The sequence below is a fragment of the Erpetoichthys calabaricus genome, chromosome 2 (assembly GCF_900747795.2).
Source record: "Erpetoichthys calabaricus chromosome 2, fErpCal1.3, whole genome shotgun sequence".
Classification (NCBI taxonomy): domain Eukaryota; kingdom Metazoa; phylum Chordata; class Cladistia; order Polypteriformes; family Polypteridae; genus Erpetoichthys; species Erpetoichthys calabaricus.
This window is the reverse complement of record NC_041395.2, coordinates 163059398-163078950: the sequence shown is the minus strand read 5'-3', so window position 1 is coordinate 163078950 and position 19553 is coordinate 163059398. Positions and strand designations below refer to the sequence as shown.

Sequence of the window (19553 nt, the reverse complement as noted above, 5' to 3'; positions counted from 1 at the left end):
GGAGAAATTTACTGTGAGAAAAATGAAACTGCATCAAACCTGGAAATGGCAAGCTGAATGGTCCCGTTTCAGCACTGAAGAAGCATTAAAATATATTTAATTCTGAGTAAAACAGTATGAATTCACCATTTTCAACTTTAATTGACATAACCCTAGTGTCATGAAGGCAATTTCTTACCTGGGGTCTCCTGGAACATCCTTATCTTCTTCTTCTTCACTCCCACTGTACTCATATTCTGTCTCATCTAGAAGATCAACAAAGGTGAAGTGTTACACTGCATACTGAAAGGGGTCTGGTTTTGTCATCTTGAAGTATTTATAGTTTCTCTTAGTGCTCTCTAAAGGGCACTGTGTGAAGCTCAGATCAGCTAGGAATAAAAGCTTGAATGTACTGCAGAGCAGATCACTGTTCTGCAATGTTTTTATCCTTTCCAAGGATGCACCTTGACTGCTTTAGGCATCAATACTGAAATAACACACTTTTATGACTTTCTTAAAACAAGTTTTTTTCTTATAAATATGTCAGTATCCATGGTCTCTTTTTAAAAATGCAATAAACTCAGGTCAGCTCTTGCTTAGGTCCATGTCTGACCATATGAGGACTATAGGAAGCAGAATCTCTGCATTGTTCCTCTCTTTCAACTTACTGTGAATATTATTAAATTTTGTGTGGCAGCTGCTTAACTGAGGAATGTCAATATGAAATGCTTTCTGGAGATGGTTCACACAGAAGATGTTGCCATAGAGGATGAAGATATATAGTAAAGTAGGAGCAATCCACATTACATAACAATTTTTCACAAAAACAAACCTACTATCAATATTTAAAACAGTTTATTTAATTTTAGTATTTTACCTTTTCATTTGTTTAAGTATCTATCTATCTATCTATCTATCTATCTATCTATCTATCTATCTATCTATCTATCTATCTATCTATCTATCTATCTATCTATCTATCTATCTATCTATCTATCTATCTATCTATCTATCTATCTATCTATCTAAACATTTGCTCCCTTTGCCTTGTTTAGTTAATGTTTTAGCATTAATGTTTGATGAGAGGCCAGCTGACCTTTCATTGATACAGTATGTTGTGGGTGCGGTTATAAGGCATGTGCATATGAGCACCCATGTGTGTTGTCATGGGAATCACTTTGTATATATTGAGACAAAAAGAATATTAAGCTTTCAGAGATTTATTTCATACAAGCAGAGACACTGACTGTCACTAATAATAGTAATAAATAATAACAATACTGTACATATTAATCTCTATATATACAAAATCCAACATCTGTCTGTTTGTATATCTGTCCGCTTTTCACGAGAGAACTGCTTAAAAGATTTAGATCTGGTTTTTTTCTATAATTTGCTTGAACATTCCGGTTGATTTTGCGACTTCTGTCATCGCACTAATTATCAGAGTTCGCTTTAGGAGTGATTTATTTGCACTAATCCGAGACAGAGGCTGCGGACCGAGGGGAGAGGGAAGCGTGATGTCAGGAGTGGGGAGCTGGGTAGGGCCCTCCTGACTCTCGCGCCAGCCTCTGTTTGAGTCTGTCTATCTCTGGCCACGTTTTGGAGCACACCTTACCTCCACTTAGCTAGCAAACAAGAGAACTACTTAACGGATTTAAATTGGGTTTTTTGTATAATTTTTTAGTAATCTTTAGTAAATTTAATTGAGAGCTTGTGTTTTTAGGTTCCACTTCAGCTAATTTTTGTTCTGACTTTACGTGTAACAGATGGCCAAACTCTTCCACTAAAATATTACCTATAGCACAGGTCACTAATAGGCGGACCGTGGTCCGAGTCTGGACTCAGACTCTGTTCTGTCTGGTCCTAGACCCAGAACAGACATATCATTGAGTTTTATTTAGTTTTGGCGGAGATTACATTTTTACCGACGACTCTTTTTTGACAATGTTTCTACACCGCTACTCAGTGAAAGTGACCTCCTACGTGTCTCTGATTGGCCAGTACTTGTTGCCTTCGTGGGTTCGAGTTGGTTGGGTTTAAGCATGAAGACTTTGATTGGTCGAAGTGAAGGCAAGAATGTCAGCCAATCACAAGCAGAGTAGGGTGGGCCTTCACTGAATAGAGGAGCGGAAAACTTGCATTCTGAGTGAAAACAGCTGGCACTTTTGTGGCAGCAGCAGTGACATGGAGAGAAAAATATAAAGGAGTGCGAAGACAAGACGTAGAAAAGCGGCGAAATAGTCATTGTGCCATGGCTTTTGCTAAATGGCGAAAGCTTGACACTGAAAACCGGGCTTTTAATCCGGAATGGGCCGAGGCGTTTATGTTCATATTTCCCGTAGGAAGCTTGAAACCGCTGTGTCTCATCTGCTCTGAGACGGTGGCAGTGGTTAAAAGCTGGAATGTGAAACACACTATGAAACTAAGCACAAAATTACATTTGAGAAAAGTTACCCACTAAATTCGCCAGTTAGGCTACAGAAAATAAGCGATCTTAAAGCCAACTAACAATCGCTCAACAAGGATTTTAACACATTCATTTACTGGCCACCAACTTGCTAACGAGTGTTCCCTCTGAGATGCGTGGATTTTGGGACATCACAAAAAACATTCAGTGATGACAATCTTCACACATGCATGAGGACGGCACTGACACCATTCCAGCCCAGATTTAAAATCCTGGCAGACCAAGCAGGAGCTCAAATCTCTCACTGAACAAGAGAAAGTAGGCAGTGGGATACGAGGGAAAGAAGGAGGGGAAGATAGGTTCAGTTATTTAATTATGTTCAGATTTACTGTGAAACTGGTTATGCCTGTTCAGTTGTGCACATATTAGAAACTCTTATATATTTTATTTTTATATGAGGTCAAGTCTTTTTTTTTGTTGAAACGTCAAAACTTGTTGTTATTATTATTATTATTATGAAAGTACTTGTTATTTATAATAATCAGTTGAATGTCAAATTTACCTTGCTTTTACTTTTGTTATTTATTTTGTCTTATTGTATTGTATTTAGCCCTCCAGAGTCCAGAGTTGCACTGAAAATAAATATTATTGAAATTGCATTGAACTTTCTTCATTTGATTTGAATCATTGACTTCACACAGTGCAGATGTTGATACAATGGCAATGCTACTTCAAAATATATAAATTAATTGTAATGTAAAAATTATAATACAACTTAAACACCTGTACATGGGGAAATTTTCTCTATCCAGACCTCCTTAAACCATAATTGACTACCCCTTACCTATAGTAACTACTATCAAAAAAAAAAAAAATGTATACTTTTTTCCAGTTTGGCTACATAACCAAAGATTACTGGAGTTTAGTCATAACTCAGAAATTTAAGAACTACAAAGCATTTTTCTGGATCACCACAGAGTTTGAAAATGGAACAATGCTATCTTATTTATTAGCAAAGGCTTGACCAGCTTTTAAAATCCTGTACCTATTTTTCTGGTGTGTCTTGTTTTTCATAATTTTGGTAATGTAGACTGATATACTGCACATTGTTAATTTATTTTATGTAGCAGCACCAACAAAGTACAAGACTCTTCTGCCATATCAAATAATGAACAACAAAAAATTTAAATTTAACATAAGAGTATTAAAAGATATGCGGTAGGTTGGTGACCTGCCCGGGATTGGTTCCTGCCTCGCGCCCTGTGTTGGCTGGGATTTGCTCCAGCAGACCCCCGTGACCCTGTTTTCAGATTCAGCAGGTTGGAAAATGGATGGATGAATGGATGGAGTATTAAAAGATTAACAGACACCATGAGGACACTGTAACTTCAGTGGAACAGTGGAAATAGCGAATCAGTTGAAAGAAACAAACTGTGCAGCTCCACTCAGGGAGTTCATGCAGAAGGATGTGCTCTAGAATGAAGGATGTGCTCTAGAAAGATTCAAGAGCTGGGTCTTTAGCCTTTTTATAACAGTACCTTTCTCTCCTCGTTTTTTCTTGGTCCTGTCGATATGGTCTTTGAGCTGGATGCGGACCTGTCTCTCATTGACCTGATCTCGAATGAAAGGGTTTTTCAGCAAAGCTTCTGTGCATGGTCGTTTGTTATGATCTTTTTCCAAGCATGCTTCAACAAAGAGGTGGAATTTTTTAGACCTATGAAAATTACAAACAAAGTTTAGAACGGCAAGTTTTCAGAGGTACACAACTATAGCACCAAATAATATTTTGCACTGGCCTGGCAGCTAATTACTCAGTGGTCCAGTAATATTTACCTTAATTGACTTTAAGGGATTATATATTTAAAGGCAAGAGCATAATTATCCCTTGTTCAGATATTTAGGCATATTTGTAAACATGCATGTGATGAGTATATTACTAAGATATCATACAGTATAAACCATTAATTAAACACGCTTTGACTCAGCAGCAGTCTCCTTTCAAGGCTCCAAGGTCTGTAATTGGCAAAGTACTGAAGACGGTATACCCATCAGTCCTATCTTTTCATTGTTCCATTCCTCTCCTTCTGCTTTTGAGCATCAGTTGTGATACAACAGCCATTTTATCACATTATAGGGTGACACAAGATGATGTTCTGAAAGCAGACATGGTTGGCTTTGCTACACTGTTTATATATAAGTACAAATCTGAACTAAAGGAGGCAGACACTTATTTAAAAAGGCTCATGATCAAGGCCTGGAATTTTAACACCAGAATCAGCATTAATAAGCAATGAACATATCTGCCACGTTTCTGATGTTTTATCAAATGTTTAGATTCATATGCACCTGATATCTAAATGATCAAAAGTTAATTGCCTTGTGTAGGTATCTATAAGAAATATGAAACGAGGTATACAGTAGAAAGAAATGGTTCCCTTCCAGTAAAATGTAGTACATAAAATCACATTAGTTTGTATATTTTGATGTAACTCAAACTCAGCATTAACAGTAATGTTTTTACATTAGGCTTAAAAGTCAAGACGGAGGTAAAGAATTTAGAGGTGATTATTGACTCTGACCTAAATTTTAAATCACATATTAATCAGATTACTAGGGCAGCATTTTTTCACTTAAGAAATATTGCAAAAGTTAGACCTCTTATAACTTTTCAAGATGCTGAGAAATTAGTTCACGCTTTTGTTTTTAGTCGACTAGATTACTGTAATGCACTTCTCTCAGGACTACCCAAAAAAGAAATCAATCAATTGCAACTAGTGCAGAATGCAGCTGCTAGAATCTTAACTCGAAAAAGAAAATCCAAGAACATCTCTCCAGTTCTGATGTCACTAAATTGGTTACCCGTGTCATTTAGAATTGACTTTAAAATACTGCTTATGGTTTACAAAGCTTTAAATAATCTCACTCCTTCCTATATTTTGGAATACCTCTCACCTTACACTCCAAATTGTAAATTTAGATCTTCAAATGAGTGTCTGCATAGAATTCCAAGAGCTAAATTTAAAGGAAGTGGTGAGGCGGCCTTCTGCTGTTATGCACCTAAAATCTGGAATAGCTTACCGATAGAAATTTGCCAGGCTAATACGGTGGAGCATTTTAAAAAACTGCTAAAACTGATTACTTTAACATGGCTTTCTCATAGCTACATTTTAGTGTAACCCTGATATTCTGTATATGCATTTAATTATCATTTTTTTCATGTCTCTGAAATCCATACTAACCCTGACTTTTTCTGCTGTTCTCTTTCCAGTTTTCTGTGGTGGCGACCTGCGCCACCACCACCTGATCAAAGCACCGTGATGTCCCTACATTGATGGATTGAAGGCCAGAGGTCCACATGACCATCATCGGCTAATTCTTCCACATGAAGCCTGAAAACCATGAGGACTGATTGAGATCATTTATGTTAGGTAGAATGCCTAGTGGGGGATAGGCGGTCTCATGGCCTGGGACCCCTGCAGATTTTGTTTTTTTCTCCAGCCGTGTGGAGTTTTTTTTTTTCTGTCCTCCCTGGCCATCTGTCCTTTTATTTTTTTAAAATTAGTATTGTCTAATTTTGGTTTTATATTTTTTCTTTTTTTTCTTTCTTCATCCTGTAAAGCACTTTGAGCTACATCATATGAAAACGTGCTCTACACATAAATGTTGTTGTTGTGAGTGGAATAAAGTATTAGAAATAAAGCAAAGATGCTAAAATAAGGTTTAGCATTATTGTTTGGGTGATGTGTTGATTTGTCACTTGTATGAATTTGCTTAATTTTTTAACTGACATACGTTTCCCAAATACAAATCACTTACTAACTGAAATTAAGCTGAAGTGGAAAGTTGAGAAGCAAATGTCTGGTGGGATGTATCTGGGTGTGGTCTTACTTTTGCCATATGGTTGGACTATCTTTTAGCAGTACATAATCTAAAATTAAATCCTTTCATCTGTTAAAAAGGTTTGTAAAGATTTCTTAACTAAATTAACGAAAGTTACTATAATATGTTACTAATATAACTTGATGGACATGATGGAGAATCTGAGAGCATCTGAGCTGAAAGAAATTGAACTGATTTCTCCTACAGATTAGCAAATTGGAAGAGAGGATCACCATCTCCACTTACCACTTCTTTGCTTTTAACCTTGGCGGTGCACTCCTTGGAATAAGAAATAAGGCTCTCATTGGATGCATATCACAAAGAGCTAGAAAAGTGAACAAGAAATACATCATTAATTTTATGATATTTTATTAGCCACACTCATTTAATGCGGTGTAATACTCAGTAAAAAGAATGACTGATAGTTATCTTTTATAAGACACTGCCAAATGAAAAATATGCATTCATAGCTTCTCTCTACTATCTTAATTCATTGTAGATTCATAGGGAGCTCAAGGCTATCTATCCCATGAACATCATAATGGGACACACTTATGCACACAAATCCAATGGGGTCGTTGAAGGAAACAGGAGTATCCAAAGAAAGCCTACAAAGACAAAATGAGAATGTGCAAACTTGGAGACTGTTTAACATCATACCTTTGGTTTATTGTTATCTATATATATATCGTAATTCACTAAGCAGCTGACCAGGGCACACAAGACAACCATGGGATACGCACGACATAGCCACGCCTGCCAACTCTAAAACCATGGGACGAGAATGCTTGCCCGCCCGCCCGCCTGACTGTTACCAGCATTCACCGCAATGTACTGGAGTGTAAAACTATTGCAGCTGCTAAGCTTTCAGCCACATGAGATTGAGCAATAACAGGTCTGTGATGCCCTTAGATGTCCGGGGCTGCATGCACGCTACACTGAATGGATCAACGTGTGTCTACCCAGTGCCGAGAGGTGGGGGTAAGCCGTTGAACCCCATTCATGATGGGGACCGGGGCTTGCAATTGTTCCCCACGAACGAGGAATTCCCAGTAAGTGCGGGTCATAAGCTCGCACTGATTAAGTCCCTGCCCTTTGTACACACCGGCCGTCGCTACTACTGATTGGATGGTTTAGTGAGGTCCTTGGATCGGCCCTGTCGCGGTCGTTCGCAGCCTCTGGTGGAGCGCCGAGAAGACGATCAAACTTCACTATCTAGAGGAAGTAAAAATCGTAATTCCGTAGGTGAACCTGCAGAAGGATCATTACCGGTTGTGCCGACCCGTCATTGGACGGTTAGGACCCGAAACCTCTCGGGCCCCCTTCCCCGTCCTCTCTCCGGAGAGGCGGATGGGGTGGAAAGGGCGTTCTCCATGGGCATCCTTCGCCTCTCCCCCCGTTCTGCCCTACACTCCCGACCGCCATCCAGCCCCGTCCCTCGCTCTGGGAGGTCGGGGCACGGCGGCGGTCCTCCAGTTTTCAGTCACGGACAACTGAATGTTGCTCTCTCCAGAGTTCCATCTTTTCATTCACTTACAGTCATATCCTCAAACCCAGCCCATCTGGACAACTGTGTCTTTCAGGAAGTGTTCACCCATCAATACATAATTATGCGGCGTATGCTACGCCGCGGGTTGGCTAGTTGTTAATATTGCATTAGGGTTTACTATGCTTATCCAGGGCCACTTTTAACACCATTCCCTGGGTTTACTATCTTACTATTTCAAGACTGTTGAAGAGTATATTTTATGCTTATAGTATTTGGACTGTATCGGCAAAAAAATGTCAATTTTAAACCTCATACGCCACTGCTGGGGGGCTTGTTTTATTTTGGATGTGCTCTGTCTCTAAGTATGTCAGAGGACTGGGACTTTGTGAAGTGTGGTCCAGCCTCACGTGGGGAGGCAAAATGGTGTGGTGGGGGGACGTGGGGGGGGGGGGGGGGGGTTAGGGGGAGAGAGAATGTGAAGTGTGGTCCAGCCTCACATGGGGAGGCAAAATGGTGTGGTGGGGGGACGTGGGGGGGGGGGTTAGGGGGAGAGAGAATGAGAGCAAGCTATCTCTAATCTATCCTTTAAATCCTTATAATTATAATTACCAACGTAACAATAGGCTTCATGGCAATAACTCCTGGGAAAACTGGAAATTAAGGTCAAAGTTGTGTCACGTTCAGTTAAGACTACAAAATGACATCAAAAATTTAGAATCAATGTCTCCATGACAGGACAGTTAACTTTGTGAGCTGGAATGTTAAAGGCCTGAATCACGAATTAAAGAGAAAGAAAGTATTCTCTCACTTAACAGGTCCAAACGCTAAAATAGTATTTTTACAGAAGACCCACTTATTAAGAAAGAATCATTATGCCCCACATACTCATCTCGCAGATGGCTTCTTAACCCACTTTTATTATTTTCTAGAGGCAAATACATCCTCAGAGGTCTCTGCAGGAACACTCTGGGAAACCCTGAAGGCCTTCTTAAGAGGACAGATTATCTCATATCTTTCCCACAGAAATAAATTAGAAATCAAGAAGGTATCAGAGCTAATCAGCGAAATTACTGGAATAGATCAAGAACATGCCAGGTGTCCAAGTGAGGCTCTCCATAGGAAAAGGCAGGCCATACATTCAGAGCTCAACATGTTAACAACTAAAGAAACTGAACAACAAATTTTTAAATCAAGACATCATTACTATGAACATGGAGAAAAAGCTAATAAGCTCTTAGCTCAACATATCCACAAGCAAGAATTTTACAATGCAATCCCAGTAATCACCAACACAAATGGAGACACAATAATTAACCATAAAAATATAATGCACACATTAAGGACTACTATAAGTCCTTATATTCTACTGAGTTTAAAGAAGATACCACAAATAGATACTCTCAGTGCAGAGGAATTGCATAAACCATTGACACTATCAGAATTACTAGATGCTATAAAGTCACTTCAGAGTGGGAAAGCAGCAGGCCCTGATGGCTATCCTGTCAAATTTTATAAGAAGTTCTCCACTCAGCTAGCTCCCCTTTTATTAGCAACATTCACAGAAGCTAGAGACAATAAAATTTTACCTCAAACTTTTCACCAAGCATTAATCACCATCTTTCCTAAATAAAATAAGGACGTAAAACAATGTGCATCATACAGACCAATTTCACTTCTGAATATTGATGTTAAGATTAGTTAAGACTTTCCAAAGTCCTAGCTAGAAGGATGGAGAACGTGCTGCCTTTGAAAATATCACAAGATCAAACTGGATTTATTAAAGGCAGACACCTAGCTTCCAATCTTCAACGCCTGTTTAATGTAATATATTAACCTGCAAAGTCAAACACCCCAGAGATATTATTATCATTGGATGTAGAAAAAGCATTTGATATGCCTGAATGGAACTACCTTTTCACTACATTGGAGAAATTTGAGTTTGGCCTGAACATTTGTGTATGGATCAAACTACTGTATACCAATCCAGAAGCTTCAGTTTGTATTAACATTAATTCAGATTACTTTAAACTAGAACGTGGCACTAGACAAGGATGCCCCTTGTCACCACTACTTTTCGCAATCGCCATTGAGCGACTGGCAGTTCACTTTCAAAATGGTTAAGAGATAAAGGGGATTATCAGAGAAAGACTTGAACAGAAAGTTTCTCTATATGCAGATGATATGGTACTTTATACATCCAATCCACAAAATACTGTGCCTGCAGTGATAACAGAACTAACAGAATTCCAAAAGATTTCTGGTCTCAGAATTAATTTGAATAAAAGTGTGCTCTTTCTCGTGAATTCTCAAGCATACAATATTAGATTGGGCAGCTTCCTTTTATCATTGTAGATCAGTTTAAATACCTAGGGGTAAACATCACAAGTAAACATAAAGCTCTTTATCAACAAAATTCCGTTGTCTGTATGGAAAAAATTAAGCAAGACTTGTATAGATGGTGAACCCTTCATCTCACTTAATATTGTTAAGATGAATATCCTTCCGAAGCTTCTTTTTTTATTTCTAAACATTCCAAAATACATCATTAAATCGTTTTTTAAGAACTTAAATTCAACCATAACCTCATTTATTTGGAATTCAAAACATCCACGTGTCCAAAGAGCAACCCTACAAAGACCTAAGGCAGAAGGTGGTATGGCTCTACCAAACTTTCAATTTTATTACTGGGCTGAAAACACACAAACTATAAAAACCTGGACATGGACACAAATAGATGAGCATACACTGGCTTGATCCATAATAGAAATAAAATCTTCCAGTACTTCTTTATATTCCTTGCTTTGTGCCCCAATAAATGCAATTTATCATCAATATACTAACAACCCAATTGTGCTTCACTCAATCAGAATATGGAACCAATGTAGGAAGCATTTTAAGACAGAGGAGCTTTTATCTGTAGCACCTTTGCACGAGAACCACCTTTTTCTACCGTTGCAAACATATGCAGCTCTTAGTATCTGAAAAACATTTGGGATTAAATCACTGAGAGATCTGTACACAGACAATGTCTTTGCATCCTACGAACAATTACATTCCAAATTTAATTTTCCAGCAACACATTTTTTTCACTACCTTCAAATTAGAAACTTTGTTAAACAGAAACAGCCCGATTTTCCTCACCTCCCACCTCCCTCTATGCTGGAAAAAATATTGCTCAGTTTCAAGGACTCAGACAGCATTTCTGTAATATATAAAACCATTTTACAGTCTCTCCCTTTCAAAGATCCAAGAGGACAGTGGGAAAACGATTTATCACTCAGTATCTCAGAAAAGGAGTTGAAGGGAGCAATGCAGAGAATTCACTCGAGCTCCATATGTGCAAAGCATACAATTATTCAACTAAAAATTATATATTGAGCACATCTGTCTCATTTAAAATTGTCCAAAATGTTTCCAGGGCAAGATCCAACCTGTGAACGTTGCAATCAAGCTCCAGCCTCACTGGGTCACATGTTTTGGGCCTGCACCAAATTAACATCATTCTGGACCAAAATTTTTAAATGCCTTTCAGACAGCCTTGGAGTCACAATCCCTCCTAACCCACTAACAGCTTTGTTTGGTGTATTTCCAGATGGGCTTAAAGTGGAGAAGGACAAACAAACCGTAATTGCCTTTACTACACTATTGGCACATAGACTTATTTTGCTCAACTGGAAGAATCCTAGCTCTCCTCTTTTAAGTCAGTGGGTAACTGATGTTATATACTATTTGAAATTGGAAAAAAAAAAAATCTCACTTAGATGATCTGTGCAGAACTTTTTCAAAACCTGGCAGGATCTAATCAATAATATTTTAGAATAAGCTTTTAAAGAACTGAGGAAGCAGATTCTCTCTCCATTTCTTTTTCTTCTCCATTTATTTTTATTCACTTATTAATTAATCTATGTACTTATTTTCACTAGCTTTAAGTTTTACTCTGCTGGCCATGCTCTCTTTCTCAGGACTGGGGTTTGATTTGTTCAATAAAATAAAAAAAAGAGAATGTGCAAACTCTACTCGCATAGCATTAGGCCTGGAGCTGAACTCAGATCCCTAGAGCTGTGACACAGTACACTAACACTTAAGCCATTATGACACCACCATGTAAAAACTGTCTGCCTAAAATGTATTTTTAATACAATTACATCAAAAGCAGGCTACCCTGCACGATGTCTGTTACTGAATTTTGCCTCCTAAAACCTCCTTTATTAAAATAACCCAAGCGTCTGCCTCATTTCAAGATCTGCTGAAGGTAGTGTAACTAGACAGGGAGCAGGACCTCTGCACCTCTTTCATCTGTCCAGTATTATTAGACTCTATGTACAGTTTATATATGTTATCAATATATAATTTAGATATGTGTGAAGCATTATAAAAACCAAGTGGAACTAAGTGTTAGTTCTGGGTAAGTTCTACTGGAAAAAGTATAATAGAGACCCACCTTTGAAGTATAGTACCCACTTTATTGTATGCATATAATCAGTGTGATCAAAGGAAGAATGTGATCTGCAAAATCCCACTATCTAAAAATTGTATAGTCATGTCCCATTTTACAATTTTATACACAAGTTATATTTCAATTAGAATCTTTCTTTTTATGTAAAATATGTCCAACCACTATAAACTTATAACAACCTTGCATTTAGAGTAATTTTATTTAGTTTATTGTCATCATAACACCAGTAGTACAGAATTTGTTTTGGTGTTAAAGAAAATAAATAAGGATAACAGTATTAATCATTTCCAAGCAAATTAGGGACAAATACTTTGACTTAACAAAATATGTTAAGTTCATTTTGTTGGTAAATACTGCTGGTCTTGACAGAAGATTTAGAAATTCATTCAAAGTCAGATGAGGTGGCAGCAATAGTATCGGCCAAAAATAGTCATTTGTGTCTCACTGGGTGAAGCAGTAGTCAACCATAACCGTCTGCTTCATGGATGTAAATCGCACTCTTCATAAGAAGGCAATGAGGTTTAATTGGTGGATTGCCATACTATATACCCATAAAGTCATATATTCATTTCCCACCATTTACTCCCTTAGAATGTCTGACCAAATTGCATCACCTCACAACACTACTGTATACTAATAGAAAGATGTAAAAAAATGTAATATATTGAAAAAGCACCTCAGTCAGTGTTTATTGTGAAAAGTTAGTATCTAAACAGATCTTTACAAAAGATATAATCTAAAATAAAGATCAGGTGAAATAAAGAAAATAAGAAAAGAAGGAAGAAGTTCTAAACCAGTTGAGATAACAACAAAGATCTAATGCTAGCTTCATTAATTTGTTTATAGCCAATGACATTCCAAATGTTTTCCTCTACTTCTGGTTTATCGATTTTTATTCTAACAAACGGTCATTCATAATGGAAGGCATCCCAGTAGTAATGATCACGGTGCTGGAATAAACCCTGGACACTGGGCAGGATCAATTTACTCACTCATTAACTCCCAACAGGCCAAAGACGATGCATGCCTAGAAAATCTGCTCAGACATTGGAATATTATGCAAACTAACTTGAACATGATGGGAACATCAAAACTCTACCAAAACACTGATTGGGCTGAAATTTGTACAAGGACTTTAGTGGCGTGAGGCAACAACACTAATTATTGTGCTATCCTCTACTACTTTAATGCTGAAACACATTTTATATGGCCTGAATTTTCTTTCCTTAGGTATATACAGAAGAGGTAGATCTGTTGGGAAAATGAATGAGAGTACAGAGGGGCACAAAAATGGACAGAAGTGTTCAAACTATAATTACTTGATGATTACTCAGATAAAAGGGTTTCATTAGCAGGGTCAAAACCACTGCTTGAGACATCACTGCAGTTGTTCCAGTACTGCATGTCAGGAAGATTTAAATGTACTAAGCAATGTAGAAAGATTGCAATCAAAAACTTTAAATTAATGATATGAAATGAAACCTTGATCTTTGGTCCAAACCTACAAAAGCATCACTAAATGGGCTTAACAAGACGGGTAGGAACTTTCAAGGAAATAAAATACTTTGCGAGAGGCATAGATTGCAAAGAGCTTTCACTTAAACATAGGCAGAGGAATAGTGTGAAATGTCAGCAAAGCCAACATATTTTTTCTTGCTACTGGGGCAGAACTAAAACCAAAGTCACATTTTCTTTCTTTATATTGTTTAAATGCTAATCTTCAACAAAGTATTTCCTTTATGTGGTGTAAGCTTTGAAGTGTTGTTTTATGCACAGTCTTCTTTTAGAATGCAAACATGTCGGCACTTGAGTACACCATGTTGCCTGGCAAAATGTCAGGTCCATAACCATAAAATGACAAACGCAGTGCCCATTAATAAACAAAGAGAACAATAAAAAATCAAAACAACAAAAATGAACAATATAAAAACATCTGAAAATAATGTTTTTCCGATCATGCATCTAAGTGAAAAAGAATAACAAATGAAAATCAAAAGTTAATGACATAAACAAACTTAATCGATCACACAGTCCTGACAGAGCTCAAGTGCTATTGAGCACCTCAAAGTCATTTGCTAGAAGATACTCAGGAGCCTGCTAAAGACAATCTAGTACATCCTTTTTCAAAATTTCAAGAGGAGGAAGGCAACAAACACTTACGTGGAGCACCTTCAGCCATCTCTATGGCAGTAATCCCTAAGGACCATAAGTCACTCTGAAAGAGGAACAAAACAAAAATAAGGATCATCAGTTTAGCTTAAGGAATTTCTAACTGAAAATCATGCTATAAGTACTATGAACTATGAGAAGTTGGCACAAACTCTGTAATCAAATTTCAAGTGTCACATTTCACACCACAAAAGGTAAATAAGACCAAATATTTCTTTTGATAATACATGATAATAACACAAAATAAAACTCTAAAAGGGCTGTATTTCTTAGAAAAACTGTGTGTCCTAGACTACTATGGCACGAGTATTTGAAAGTACTGGACAATATTTTTTAAATTTTTTGACTTCCTAAAAGATTTTTGGGGCTAATGATAGAAGCTTCAAGCTGAGCACAAATATATCAGAGTGACTGTGTAACGCTAAAAAAGTTTTGCTGCTGATTTTCGTTTGTACTCAGCACCTGATGCTTCCTGTTTCTGTGTCCAATAATAGTCAGCCAGCACTGATGCAATCCACTTTCCCATCTCTGCAAAGTTCTGGTGAAAATTTTCACCATGTTTGTTACTGACTGCACCAAGATTAGCAGGGAAGAAGTCCAGTAGTGAATGCAGAAAATCGATCTTAAGCACCATGTTGCAATTCACAGTTTGGTGCTCTGCAGTTGCCTGAAAAATTGTCAACATCCTTGAAAGCCTTTCATGTGATTTCCTATGGCCCTGTGGACTGTCTGTCATTGATGACATGTCTGAATTATCCATCCATCCTGTTCTGCTTATCCGAGGTCGGGTCGCGGGGGCAGCAGCTTGAGCAGAGATGCCCAGACTTCCCTCTCCCCGGCCACTTCTTCTAGCTCTTCCGGGAGAATCCCGAGGTGTTCCCAGGCCAGCCGGGAGACATAGTCCCTCCAGCGTGTCCTGGGTCTTCCCCAGGGCCTCCTCCCGGTTGGATGTGCCTGGAACACCTCACCAGGGAGGCGTCCAGGAGGCATCCTGATCAGATGCCCGAGCCACCTTATCTGACTCCTCTCAATGCGGAGGAGCAGCGGCTCTACTCTGAGCCCCTCCCAGATGACTGAGCTTCTCACCCTATCTTTAAGGGAAAGCCCAGACACCCTGCGGAGGAAACTCATTTCAGCAGCTTGTATTCGCGATCTCGTTCTTTCGGTCACTACCCACAGCTCATGACCATAGGTGAGGGTAGGAACATAGATCGACTGGTATGGCTCATGTCTGCATGCATGTCTGAATTATGCACTAACAAAAATACTTTCTTTAATCTTGGCATCAGTTATTCATGGAAACATCTGTCTCATATACCAAAATCCTTCATCATCCTTGTTCATTATATTCACAAAATGTTTCATTAGTTAAAATTTAATAAGAAGAGGCAAAAATATCTTTGTTGGGATGACAAGTAGTTTATGTGCTACACATTTCTACCCTGCAACCAAATGCTTATGCAATTGAAGCATTCACAACTGAAACAACAGTACTTAGTACAGTATATAAGTGCTGCATTCCTAGTAGCAGTGCCATTTCTTTTAAGATCACCACAGATGCTCCTGTTGTATGGTACGTGTATACTTTGTCACACATGCAAGTCAGAGGTTCACCTTCTGGGCTCATCCGAGGTACGCAATACCATCCTGAGACGAGAGGGACGATTTTGCTAATGGTATTGCCTCTTTCTGTTCCCACAGCTCTGAGAAGACACCCAATGAGGCAACTGACTCTTCCACTTACAGTCAGCGGACTATAAATTCAAGATACTTCCAGAAGGTGCCATGTCATTTGGATGTAGACTGAGCACAGGACAGAGCTCTTCCCCAGACCTGATTGATTAGCAGAGGGCACTGTAGACTTGTGCTGCTGTTTGTTTATGCACCATCAAGCACTTTTTCTGTTTCAACTGGCACCATAATTAAACAGGGCAACCTGGTAGGCACACCAACATGTATTTTTGGATCTCATGTCATACCTCGCTCAACCACAACTTACAATATAAGAAGAAATCACATAAATTGACGATTGCAATAAAATGGTACATTATAGGTAAATTTGATGAATTAATGAAAGCATACAGTATGTTTTATGTATCCTAGAATGCTTCAATTATCACCATTTGCTCCACTTCAGACACAACTGAAACACTATTGGGTCTAACAAGTAAGTCTAGATTCCTCAGAGTTATGCTTTTTTTCTTTTTTTAGGGGAGGACAATAATTAGAAAATTGAACCTTCTGGTCACATGATCACGGATCACTATAAATAAGTGACAGAAATATAGGTAGTCATGCTCATATCCTGCTGACTAAAGGAACTCCATATAGTGTTCATAAAAATAAACAAAATTTGATACTTTACCAAAGGATTTACACGCTGTGAGCCTGAGCTAAGAATCAAAGGAAAAACACTAGATTTCTTTTGTTGGAATGCTTAAAGAGAACCTACCTCTGATAATACAGGGAGACTAAAGGCGTTTTCACACTAATTTTCACACTAACAATCCATTTGCTTTGCTCAGAGTCAGGGTACATTTCATTAATTTGTTTCAGTTTCCAGTTAGTTCAGTTGCTTTTCATATTGCAAACTTTCAAGTGAACCAGAAGTATCAATAAATGTCCAGAAGATGTGTTGTGGACTTCTTTCATTGGGCAGAAGTATTTATTTTTTTCCCAGAGGGTTAACAACAGCTTTGTTTTGCATTCTGATACATTTTTTTCATAATTATTAATTGGAAGACTACTTAAAAATTATGTGCTGAAGAACATGTTTCGAATTGCTGAGTGTACAACAGAAGAGAAACTCTGCTGAAGGCATACACAGAGGCTCATCATGCAATTTTCTTTTACATGTCTACTCTTGTATGTCTGTAGTACTAGAGTCTCTGTATTACATCTTGCCTGAAGAAGGAGCCTGAGTTGCCTAGAAAGCTTGCATATTGTAATCTTTTTAGTTAGCCAATAAAAGGTGTCATTTTGCTTGACATCTCATTATGTCTGCTCTTGAACATATCTAATAATAATGTTTATTTCGGAATGCTTGATTAAGATTGACTAACATGTCAAAGTCAAAGTTAGTGCAGGCAATGAGAAGACACCCCATCTGCACACATCACTTTAGTGGTGTAAGATTAGGACTTTTGATCGCTTGTCTCACAAGCCACTGCTTTTTTTTTTTTGACACCTCTGTATGTGTTTTGATGGACCCCGATCACAAGTAAATATAGCCCTCCCCATTTTTTTTTAGCATGGTCAAATGTTATCCAATCTCGCACACAAGAAGCTCTTGAGTACCAGTTGTTTTACGCAAAATGCATTGCATTTGTACTAATGTTCATGTTTATTTTTTATACCTTTTTATTGTTTTTAATGCCTGATGTTAATTCCCAAATCATTATGCTATAAATGAGTTTCCACAATTACCAGCAGGAGACTGTCAACGTGATTACAAATTTCACTCATAATATATCGTATTTCATGTAGATAGATTGGTCCCGTGTTGGATCGCATTCATTCCTTAAGTGAACCACTCCAGGGTTCGCTTGGTACTGCATCGACACCACCCTTTCCAATGGGCCTCGGTACAGTTGTTCTGGTCCACGCCAGAGTGAGACTGGTGTGTTCACATTTATCTAAACAAGCCAGACTTTTGGGGAAATCATACCAGAGTTTAAAAAAACTGGTCCAAACAAACTAGGTGGAAAAGTGCCCTAGGTCTTCACCTGTTTTCTTTGTTTTTGCTAACTTCTTTTGATTTTTAAAAGCATTCTTGATATCTGGGATTATAAACTACTAGAAGAATGTGTGTTTTGGCCTATATAAAAGTCTTACCTTGAAGTCATATGTAGCCTGGGGATTTTCATCACATACAATAACTTCAGGGGCCATCCAGTAGGGTGTGCCAATAAATGTATTTCTTCTGCCAATCGTCCGGTCAAGCTGAGCACTGACTCCAAAGTCAACTATGAGCAAAAATGCAAGAGGAAGTTGAGATTTAGTCAAAATTCATCAGGATATACTTTAGCTTGTCAGGTTACACAGAAAGCATAAAGTATCACTGTTCAGAAATACATTAGAGCTTTGAATATTTTGAAGAGCAAATGATTTAGCTTACCCAACTTCACCTCGGCATTTTCAGTCAGCAATATATTCTGGCCTTTGATGTCTCTGTGGATCACTTTGTGATGATGCAAGTGAGTAAGGCCCTGGGGTGTGCCAAAAGACAGGAGGCGACAACAGTAATCAGTGAGAAGTCTGTTTTAACAATTTAGGTTAAATAATAAGGGTACCAAGTACAACTTACCCTGAGAATTTCCCGGCAGATATAAGCAATCCATTCTTCTTTTAGTGAACTTCCTTTTGTGTTTTTAATGAGGTCAGTAACAGAACCAGCACCACAGAATTCCATAACAAGCTGTAAAACAAGAAAGAATGATTTTGGTATACCTGTGAATGAGGTCAGATCTGTCATTACAAACAGCACACTGTTTAAACAAGTAAAAAATCTTTATTTTTACTAGATCTTTTCGGCAGAAAACACTATCCAATTGACATTACAAATACATATCTATAGCACAACTGCGATGGTTGGAGAACAGGCAGGTTAAGTGAATTGCTCAGGATCACACATATTAAGCTGGAGGTGGAAACTGAACCCACAACCTTGAATTTTAGAGTCCAGGTGATCTTCAGTGTCTTGTACACTATCACACTTACTTTACGTCAAAAAGGTAGGATGTCATTGCTGACGCAAATTCCATTCTGGATATAACAACCTATCTATATCTTTTCATCACAGGTGATATTATATATCTTATTGCTTGGCAGTTGTATAAGCAAAAAAAAAATCCTAAATTTGAGCAAACTTAAGTTGGAGCAGAAGCAGTATAATGGCATGAAATTACCACTGAGCATATTCATTTGAAATGTTATGACCATTCACAGTCATGTCAATCTTTATATTATTAATAGGACCTTTAATGAAAAATGCCAGGCTGGAGTACACTGCTTACAAACCAGTTGCCATTTTCTTGCTCTATAGCACAGTAAGGTGTCAGTTTTTTCTAGGTGTGTCTAAGCATAGGGTCTATGTCTCACAACCATATAGCAAAGCAGGAAGCACCAGGACTCTAGAGACTTGGACATTGTCCTCTTGCAGAGATATTGGG

General features: G+C 38.1%; 1 protein-coding gene across 2 annotated transcripts in view; it reads right to left on the bottom strand.

Annotated features, from left to right (window-relative positions):
• tnikb (TRAF2 and NCK interacting kinase b) overlaps positions 1–19553 on the bottom strand; it is a 375714-nt gene that overhangs the window by 129772 nt on the left and 226389 nt on the right. For both annotated transcript variants that reach the window (XM_028794715.2, XM_028794717.2), the window contains exons 5-11: positions 18689–18799; positions 18500–18590; positions 18217–18347; positions 14374–14428; positions 6515–6593; positions 3928–4103; positions 179–245 (exon numbers count right to left, since the gene is read on the bottom strand). In XM_028794715.2, the coding sequence (XP_028650548.1) occupies positions 179–245; positions 3928–4103; positions 6515–6593; positions 14374–14428; positions 18217–18347; positions 18500–18590; positions 18689–18799 (710 nt within the window). The remainder of the gene's footprint in view (positions 1–178; positions 246–3927; positions 4104–6514; positions 6594–14373; positions 14429–18216; positions 18348–18499; positions 18591–18688; positions 18800–19553) is intronic.